Source organism: Lygodium microphyllum, chromosome 20 (genome assembly GCF_053477565.2).
Source record: "Lygodium microphyllum isolate KBCC chromosome 20, Lygodium_microphyllum_v1.1.10, whole genome shotgun sequence".
Taxonomy (NCBI): domain Eukaryota; kingdom Viridiplantae; phylum Streptophyta; class Polypodiopsida; order Schizaeales; family Lygodiaceae; genus Lygodium; species Lygodium microphyllum.
Genome location: NC_141154.1, coordinates 77,130,113 through 77,140,634, shown reverse-complemented (window position 1 = coordinate 77,140,634; position 10,522 = coordinate 77,130,113). Strand labels below are relative to the sequence as shown.

The 10,522-nt window shown below is 37.4% G+C and overlaps 1 protein-coding gene across 1 annotated transcript; it reads right to left on the bottom strand.

Moving 5' to 3' along the window:
* Nucleotides 1-4,429: 4,429 nt before the first annotated feature.
* LOC148019054 (uncharacterized) lies at nt 4,430-10,235 on the bottom strand. The gene is made up of 5 exons (XM_087701295.1): nt 10,230-10,235; nt 9,569-9,887; nt 5,745-5,977; nt 5,043-5,226; nt 4,430-4,777 (listed from the first exon to the last, which is right to left on the bottom strand). Exons 1-4 carry the CDS (start codon nt 10,233-10,235, stop codon nt 5,113-5,115), a joined length of 672 nt encoding a protein of 223 aa, XP_087557421.1. The 3' UTR covers nt 4,430-4,777; nt 5,043-5,112.
* Between the last annotated feature and the right edge of the window lie 287 nt (nt 10,236-10,522).

Below are 10,522 nucleotides of genomic sequence, written 5' to 3'. Positions count from 1 at the left end.
TCTGATAGGAGCAAGTACCAAGTGTACAAATCAAAACTAAAGCATCCCACATTCATCAATGTCTACAAAGAGAATGTATGCTAAGGCTCCCATTGTCTCTAATAAATCAAGCTTTGCAAGTGAAATGTCAAAATACTCCCAGTAAAACAAAATAGGAGATGGTAAAGAGCAATGCAAGCTCAAGACATAAGTGTCATAACATCCGAGAACCCAAGATGCATCAAATGCATATCTGGGGAAGCATAAGCATAATATAAATGACCAAGTCTGATAAAGCAAGTAGCCATCACAAATTTTTAGATATCCAAGCTAGAGAAAATCTCAAATCTCAAATAGAACGAGATGAGAACATATCCAAGCATGTACATTAGTGGCATACATCCATGAGTTTATATAGCCACTCTACACTAATAAGCAATGGTTGAGCAATACCTCTTCAAAGAATGCTCAAGATAGAGTTGAAGAAGTTCAAAAGGACCAGAAAATGCTAGGCAATAAGCAACAAGAGCTATAGAGAGAAATGGTTGAGATAGGATAGTCATGGAATAGCCCTAAAATTACTTTTAAAAATGCAACCTATTCCCTAGAGTCTCTCCTCGCTACTACCAATCTCACTGATTCATAGTAGCTACTATTGATCTCATTGATTACTCAAGGAGGCTCAAATAGTCCTGGGGAAGGCCTGCCTTGATCAAGGCTAGAAGGTCGGTGGGGAGAGTTTGGATTTCATACCTCAATGATGGCTACCATGGAAGCTAAGAATGAAGCTCTCTTCTAGGGTTGAAGTGAAGGTTGATGAAGCTCCTTGAATTTCTACTCTGATACCGATTGAAAGGTGGAAGGGTTGAGCAGGAGTGAGAGAAAATGCAAAAGAAAGGGCTATGGAGGTCAGAGAGAGAGAGAGAGACAGAGTAGGAGGGTATGTATGAACTCCAATAATCACAATGTGCAACCTATCTTCCATTATTCTATTTTCATAAAAATAATAAAGAATAAAGTGATATTAATGGGCGGCTGCCACCTACAGTGTAGAGGTGTGTAGCCAATAAGTATAAGATGAATGTAGGCTGCTAGGCATAAGCAGACTTTAATCCCTAATACAAAAGGCACAACTTGAGACCAAGAGCCATTGAGGAAGGTGACTTGGTACCAATGTATGATAGCAATCTTGATAATCAACACGCTACCATAAAAAAGGTTTCCAAAAGATTGTATGAATTGTATGTTGTGAAGCACACTTATGATAATGCCATGTATGCTCTACATAAATTGGATATGGGTCTAATTTGAAGATACCTATTGGAAGGAAGAGGATCAAGTTATTCAAGAGAAGAGATTCAAAAACTTACGAGGAGTAGGAGCTTGAGGAAGAGTCTACACAAGAAAGCATTCAAGAGTATGAAGATAATGATCTTGCGAAAGATGAGGAAAACCTCAAGCATGTAGAAGAGTAAAGATAGGGTGGCACATACTAGAGGATGTGTAGGTTTAGAGGGGGTGGATGTCATTAAACTTCATGTCTATGGGTTGAGACCTTATACGATATCTATTGAGATTTCACGTGTATGTCTATGGGATGCATTTGTTAGTATTCAAGAGATATATGCTTGATGTCCCAAAATATAGTTGGAGTTTTTAAAGTCATGTCACATGCCAACTCAAAAAAAATATATCATTTACCCTTGCCATGACCAATTCAATGTCCAAAGCCCAATTTCAATGAGGCAATAAATGTTCATTGTGTCCATGCCAACCCTTGCTTTCTATAATGTAGTTTATAGGCTAGTCCGGATGCCTTTAGCCTAGGAAAACCACACAACAAATCTCCAACTTTGACATGCTTTTCAAGGGCAACTCAAACTTAGGAAAGACAAGGGAAAGTAGGGAAAACACATGAGTAAGCTTACATATGCTCGTGGATGCATGTTTATGATAGATCTAGGTGAGATTTGGGATTGTTTGAGATTTAGGATTGTTTTACTACTACTACATAGAGATTTATAGGGCTAAAGTGTTGAACTAAGAGTTTACAAAGGTTATTTCCTTGATTCTCATGATATCTATTGTATATTGAGTATCCAAAAATAGGGTTTTTGTGAATAGATTTCGGTCCCACATTTCCTACTACTATAGGTGAAATAATGTAGCAATTTTGTGTGGAAAATAACACAATTGTGAATACTTTTCTTAGGGGATATGTTTTTCATTGGATTGTTTTGATTCGAGTGTGTCCTAGGGTAATACTAGGACTATTTTGAGGTCCTACTTGCATTTTTTATGCAAAGATTGATGTATTACTATTACTAAAGCTTCTGGACCGAAATCTTTGGGTTTGAGATTACATCTTATAAGTGTTATTTGGTTTGAGCTATCATCTTGGTTATAAGGTTGTAAGTTTGAACGTGATAGTGAAGTTATACAGAGATAGAAGTAAAGGCACAAGAAACAACTTAATTTTTCTCTTTCTTATTTCTCTTGATTACAGTTTCTTTTATCTCTCATTTGTCAAATCATATTCTTTGGACCCCAATGGTTTTAGACCTAGCACTTTATCCCTCCCCTTCCCCCCCTTTGTCAATGCACCCAACTAGTTTAGTATTTTTTGATAGGTTGTATTATCGCATTGGTGATACATATCAAACAAATCCCTTAATCATTTCCTCTATTGTCCCATTACATGGGCCTTTGAATGTTCATTTAATCATACCATAGGAAATCAATCAACCAAAATATTTAAACTAACTATCTCATTGATTAATGATCGAGAAAGAACTTAAATGGGTTGCAGTTCTTTATTACACTATTCCCATTCTTTACTAAGCTTTTTTCCCTTCTTTTTAGGATTAAGATTTACCAACTTTTTGCCAAGTTGAACACATGCATGCTACATGCATTTCTATTCTAAGATGTAGGAAGTGCTCAAATGGTATTTGAAAAACCCCATTATTTACATGTTATGAGAATGACCCCTCTTTCTTTAGAAACAAAGTTTTTGTCAAAGTGAAATTAAAAACCTTGTGTAAATTTAATATTGTAAATGTATTCAAATTTTACTAAGTAAACTACTCCTCCTGGTAAACTCACATGACAACACTTATATTTTTTGAGATAAACCTTTAAACTTAGAGGCCCTCTAAGCTAGTTATCATGCCATAAAGAATCCAACATCAACATGTTGGTCTAAGCCACTATTAACTTGGGATATGCCCGATGTACCAAGTAGCATTGTTCCTCATCACATTCATTGTCACATTTATAACATTGGACTTGAAGAATATCCAATTGCCATTGTTTTTATTTAATCCCTTTATTTGGTTTTTCTTCCATGGAGTGAGGCATGAAATTCTCCTTAGAATCACATGCAAGAAACCAAAATATAGTCAATTTTGAAGTATACAACCCATTCTTTTCATGTACCATCTAAGTGTTCATAAAATCCAGACTTTTGCTATCAATGTATCTTATTATTTACACTACCAAAGTCTTATTCTTATGATCAAGTTATATAATCTTTTCACCACCTTTGGTTAAAACAAGGAAATATAATTCATTTAGGATTTGAGGAATACAAAGTCAACTCTAATTCATGTTTAACTCTCTTTTTACTAGTTCTCTATTCTCTTGGGATTGAAGATGTATTTCATAGCATTCATTTTGAAGTTATTAACTATTTCAATTATACAACTATGCTTAGCAAAATCATGGGTTGGTTGGCTGAATGTTGTTTGGTTTGAAGTTTGCTTAAGGGATCCATGTGGGCAACAATGATGTGCTTCATTGGCTTTGATGAGAGCTTTATTTTTCATCTATTGTGCATGGGCTCCTTTTTTTTGCATCTTTATGCCATTGAGATGTTGGTGAAATTTGTCAAACAATACTTGATGAGACCATTGTTGATTGTTCATAACCTTGGGGTTTATGTGTCACTTTAATGAGGTTAAAGAGAGAGAAGGGTTATAATATGTCTCTCATATGGAGTTATGGTGAGGGTGATGAATAAGGGGAGGAGAAAAAGGCAAGAGAGGTGGAAGGTGGAGGAGGAGGAATAGGGTGATGAATGAGGGGAGGAAGAAAAGGATAAGGGGAGGTTGAGTAGAAAGGCCATTGGCTAAAGCTAGGTGAAGGATGAACACACACATTCTCCCCCTCTCTCTCTCTCTCTCTCTCTCTCTCTCTCTCTCTCTCTCTCTCTCTCTCCCCCCCCTCTCTCTCTCTCTCTCTCTCTCTCTCTCTCTCTCTCTCTCTCTCTCTCTCTCTCTCTCTCTCATGTGTGGAAGACTTAAGTTTGCTAGCCAAATCTCATGCCCCACCTTTTAAGAGTATGCTATCATGAAATGAAAAAGAAAGTTATAATAGGCTAGAGCATTAAAAAATTTTAATACATATTCATGCAAGCTTGTTTTATAAACTTGGAAAAAATATATTTTGTAATATGCCAAGTCAATAGAAAATGAGAACAGCCTCTATATGGGAGAAAGAAAAAAGAGAATAATCACCATCTTTGGACATTGCAATATCATTGCGACACATACATCACTCACAGAATGGTAGATAGGTCCAATTTATAATTGCCAAAGCATGTCTTACATTCAAGCAAGAAAAGTGGGATAGTACTGCATAAACTTGATATGCCTTAACACAAATCAAGCTCTAGATCAAGGCATTAGCCCTTTCTTGAGATCCCAAAGAATTTGAAGAAATTTTTGTACTTATCTTCCAAACTTTGTTGAACTGCATTCTGTTGAACATGTTTTTAAACATGTATATTGGAAAATGCCTTCCACAACATTGAAAATCATGTCATGTAAATCAATAGAACAATCTAGAATTTAGGAAATGCAAAAAAAAATCCACGTAGGTGACTAAGTTCAAAGATTGCCCTTTCGTGGTTAATTTTATCTTAGGCTCAAGGTTTATCAACAAAAATGTATTTAAATTATCTATTTGTATGGTTTTTGAGAACGACATATGTAAAATTAATGTTGCCCCTAGTGTTTTCTTTAGATTAAGATTGAGAAACATGTACTTTTGGCACAACTTACATGGATTGGTTTTGGTTTTTGCCCAAGTTGCTAGATGAGAGCTGATGAAAGCATTGAAGATGCTCAACTATCACTTTCGAAGGCGAAAACCCTTGGAGATCTGGTCTTTTCTTTTGTTTCTTCTATCCTTTCCTATTTCAGCTAGATACTCATCTTCATGAGAGCGGCCGAAAGACCTGTCTTGCTACATGATCAAGTGAAAGTTATTAAGTATTGCGAGTTGTCAAATAATGAAGTAAATATGATATTGCTAGATGAGATTGATGCTTTTGTGAGACCTTTAGGCACCAAAAGGTGACACCCATGGGACTAGAAGTAGTCAAGCTAGAATACAATTTGTATGCATGCTTTTCTCTAATTCCTGTAGATGGTACTTCAAGTGAGGTAGATCTATGTGTTTTGAATACAAATTGTATGGATGCTTTTCTCTAATGCCTCTTGATGCTGCCTCAAGTGAAGAGACATGTGTGTTTAGAATACTTTGTGTATGCATATGCTTATCTCTAGTGTTTGTCGATGGTAGTGCAGGTGAAATAGATGTATGTGTTGGAGAATGTTAGTAGTTAGAGGTAACTAGGTAGGAAATGCCAAGTATAATAAGATGGTATTTTAGGTAAGTTAGATGTATGTGATGGAGGATGTTACTAGTTAAAGGCACAAGGTAGGAGATGCCAAGGAGTATAATAAGATGGTGGCAGCTACCATGGTAGTTTCCGGGGAGAAGGAGGTGGGTGAATCAGGCGACGTGGATGGCAGCTTCAAAGGCTCCAGCAAGCGCAAGCTTTCGTCTTCGATGCGATGATAGTCGTCTTGTGCTGAGGACGCTGCAGCCAAACCATGGGCATCAGAGAGCGCAGCCTCTTGCTCTAGCTCGCGCTGCAGCTTTCGAATGGATGCCAATATGGCACTCGCCTTCTCATCAGAAATATATGCATCTGCAATCCATATACTAAGGTTGATCAAGAAAGAAATGGACCCTAGCATTAAGGTTGAGAAATAAATAAACCCTTCTGCAATCCATATACTAAGGTTCATCAAGAAAGAAATGGACCCTAGCATTAAGGTTGAGAAATAAATAAACCCTTCTGCAATCCATATACTAAGGTTCATCAAGAAAGAAATGGACCCTAGCATTAAGGTTGAGAAATAAATAAACCCTTATGCAATCCATATACTAAGGTTCATCAAGAAAGAAATGGACCCTAGCATTAAGGTTGAGAAATAGATAAACCCTTCTGCAATCCATATTTAAGTTTCCTTTATTTAAATGCGTCAATTTTTAATTGATTGTGGAACTTGGGGCTTCATCCCTATATTTGTACCCCTAGGAAACGGTCACTATTGAGCCACTCAATCTAGGATTTGAATGCTTGGCCATGGATTTCTCACACAATCAAGCAATGTTATCATTACTATGCATTGTTCTTTGTGTCCCTCATGATGTAGTGATAGCTTATAATCCCAGCTACTATTTTTCGCTACATCCCAAGGTAGTGTTCACAAAAGAATAGAGATTTAATCAAATTTGAATTGCAAGTTTCCTAAAAAATAATCATGAAATTTTGAAAAAACAAGCTATTGTTTTATGTCTAAACATTGCAAATACCACCACCTTGATACAAATATCCCTCCAATGTTTTAAATTAAGGGATCATATATGTGCTATCACTTTTGGGTAAACAATGTGCAAGGGGTTTTTGTATGATAACCTGCTAGACGGCTAAGTATTGCAGCTAGTGCAGCTTTCTTCTTTAAGCTATCATTCCTCAAGTCAGCAGATATTTTTGATAAAAGAGAGTCTCCGGTCCTTGCCTCAAGCATTAGAGCATCTTTTCTTTGTACCTCCAACTCAAGTTCGAGTACTCTAGCCTCAAGTTCCTTTATAACCAATAAAAGTATTAACATTTAGTCAACTACAACATCATGGATATGAAAATGATTTACTCCACTCTTTAAGCATAGATGCATGGCATGTGTAGATTGGTATTATACATACATTTAAATAGGTAAAATACATATTACAAACCTAAACATGTGATGCTATATGTATCTATGCACATGTTAAATGTTTGTGTGTATATATGTAAGTATGCACATTAAAACACAACACTACCATACCTTGAGATGTCTTTGAATAAAATAAGAACGTGCATACTTGATTGCTATGACATGTACACTAGATTATTATCAAAATGTAGATATCATATGCCGGCCATAGTAGATCCAATTAATGTCTTAGAGGGAGAAAGAGATCCATGACATTAAAATGCAATCCATATATCTTGTCAGTTGGTTGCAACATTTGCCAGAGAAGCCCTCAAATTTTTTTAATTAGATTTCATCATATGAGTTGTCTTATTGCTAGTGGCTCCATACAAGATGCAATGTCCTTTGATCCTTTTTTGAAATTTAGCAAATTAGAGTGGTGATACTGATAAATTGGAGCTCATTATGGCTAATTGATCTCATTCATTTAGCAACTTGAAGAAGATCACTTTAGTGGAAGGTGCACACTTTTTTTGAAACACCTTTGTTGGTTCCAAATCTCACATGAGGAGGTCATTTTGAGATTTCACTTTTCTTGCTTAAAATGTGATCATGCTTCTTCAATTGTTAAGAGTTCAAGTGCAGTAGCATGTGTGGATTTGCTATTATAACACTTCTCAATCCATAGCTAGTAGTTCTTTATGCGCAATCTTAACTTTGATATACTTCTTCCTTCTTGAGCAAAATTTAGACTCCCAATTTTGATGGTTGTTAAATGAGTTGTCTACTCAAGCTACCTAAGAAGGTTCCTCACCTTAGAGAATGTATAAGTAAAGTCAAATATTTGACAAATTTAAGATGCATTTTGCTTTAATATAGGTAAGATATCTAGACATTGCAACAATTACATGACATTGCAATGGTTACAAAAAGTTGAATATGCAATTCTAAAGAAAGGAAGAAGAAATGATGACTTTGGTGAGAAAGGGTTGCCTCTACTTGAGAGAGAGAGAGAGAGAGAGAGAGAGAGAGAGAGAGAGAGAGAGAGAGAGAGAGTCTTGAAATTAGTGCAACACCCTTTAAAGGGGTTTGTACCCTTCCCCATAAGGGCAAAGAAGACATAGGTCTTCATAGGCTTCTCCCCCTCTCAATTGCCATAAGGGTAAAGAAGGAACGTACATTTAAAAGAAAAAAATTTAAATAACCATACTATAACACGAACATGTCATAATGCAATTGTGAAGAAATACTAATCTAAATCCTTTAAGAATGAAATTCTAAGCCACCTTTGTTTTTGTTATGGTTGGTCACATATACTAGACCCAATCCTAACTTCCCTTCTTAACTTGTACCTTGTAAGGGAGTTGAAAGAAGAAGAAAGTTACAACATGGTAATGACAACTTGAAGATACCTTAATATATATCATCCACATGTTGAGGATTTGAACCTTGGCTAGAGACTCTAGAATAGTATTTATGACATATTGACATTAAGTATCAAGAGTTTTGCAAAAATTAGAAAAGGAATCCCTAAATTTTTGAAAAAGGGCATTTAACTTGGAAGAAGTGAGTCCAATGTAGGTGAGATGACATTCCAAGGCTTGGAAAGGAACCTAATAGTTTTGAAGTAGAGGATCCTTGTATGGGGTCTCTGAAATGTTTTGGTTGAATAGTGCTTGAGAAAGAGTGTGTGTGTGTGTGAGTGATATTTAGTGGTCGAGCCCCATTGGATGTTTTTTAAACAAGTGAGCTAGACCTACATTGAAGAACTTGGGGTATTTTGAAAGTTTTATTAAGCAAAGCTTGTCATAATGAAAGGTTCACAAAAGAGGAGGAGGAAATTGAGTGACATTGAAGGGTCCATTTTTTTGAGGTTTTACTAAATACAAAATTATTTAAATTTCAAAGGTAGTTATTTTATTAGCCCTTTTACCCTTATGTATGTATGTATGTATGTAAAAGGTCACCCAAACCCCAAGAAGGGCCTTTAGTCCCATAGGATAAGAATTTGTAGAGTTGTGTAGACAAGGGGATTTGATTCAATGACATTCCATCTCATGCACCCACCTCTACCATGTGAGCTACCCCTTAATGGTTGCTTATATAGAACCTTGCCTTTTAATTGTGGATGGCATTTTTGGAAAATTTATTTTAATATCCTCTACATTACGAGTGGAGCCAAAAATAAATAAATCAATACCAAATTTCAATTCGGGAATTGTACCTATGAATTGATCGTGGTCATTCTCACACAAAAACACACACACACTCTATGCGAGAAAGACAAGAAGGAAGAGACTGATAAGAAGAGAAGAGATGTCCGATAGATACATAGATACATAAATAATAAAACAAAGGAAGATGAATATACATATAGATAAGAACAGAAGAGATGCCCGATAGATACATAGATACATAGATAATGAAACAAAAGAGGATGAATATACATATCGATAAGAAGAGAAGAGATGCCTGATCGATGGATACATTGAATAATAAAACAAAGGAGGATGAATATATGCATACACAATATACAGTACCTTGCCCTTGGTGCGCTCTTCGTGGAGGAGGGACTGGGAGAGGAGGAGCTGCTGCTGGAGGAGGCGGGCGGAGCGCTGGGCGTCGTCGCGGGTGGTGATGTGGGAGCGGACCTGGCGCTGGGCCTCCGCCACCTTCGACAGCGCCACCTCGATCTGCTGGCGCACCCCCTCCCGTTCCACCTCCCCCCGCACCTTCTCCGCCGCCGCCGCCTCTCGGAACCCCTCCACCGTCGCCTCCAGCAGCGCCACGTAGTTCAGCAGCTCCTCGCTCTTCTTCGCGTAGTCCCCCGGCAGCGACGACGCCGCGTTGTAACCACCACTACTATTGACGTTGTTGCTATCAACTACTGCAGCAGCAGCAGCAGGCCCGGCGATATATTCTCCATCTCTCGTCTTCTGCGTCATCTCTCTCTCTCTCTCTCTCTCTCTCTCTCTCTCTCTCTCTATTACAACACTACTGCAACTACTGCTAACACTGTATCCTTCTACGTTTCCTATAGCTTCTGCTAACAATACTACCACGCCGCCTTACGTCCTGCTGCTAACATGGTAGCCATCTCTCTCTCTCTCGCTCGGCCCCCGCCCACCAACGGTCGCATCCTTCTTACCCCACCCTATCGCTTTCCTGGCATCGTTACCTCCGCCCACAACAATAATTCACCTTCATCGCGTCAATCCTTATACACTCAAACATTCGGCTCTATCTATGTTCTCATACGTATACACTCAAATGTGGGGCTCTATCTATGTTCTCATACTTATACTCTCAAATGTAGGCCTCTATCTATGTTCCGACCACCAACGTCATAGTGTTCTCCACACGTGCTAATCTTTGTATTATTGTGCTACATAAACGTTAACTTTGATCTTGTCAATACTAATACACTAAGGTGGGTTATATCTATGTTCTAATATTCATACACTCAAAGGTGAGTTCTATGTTCTAATATTCAT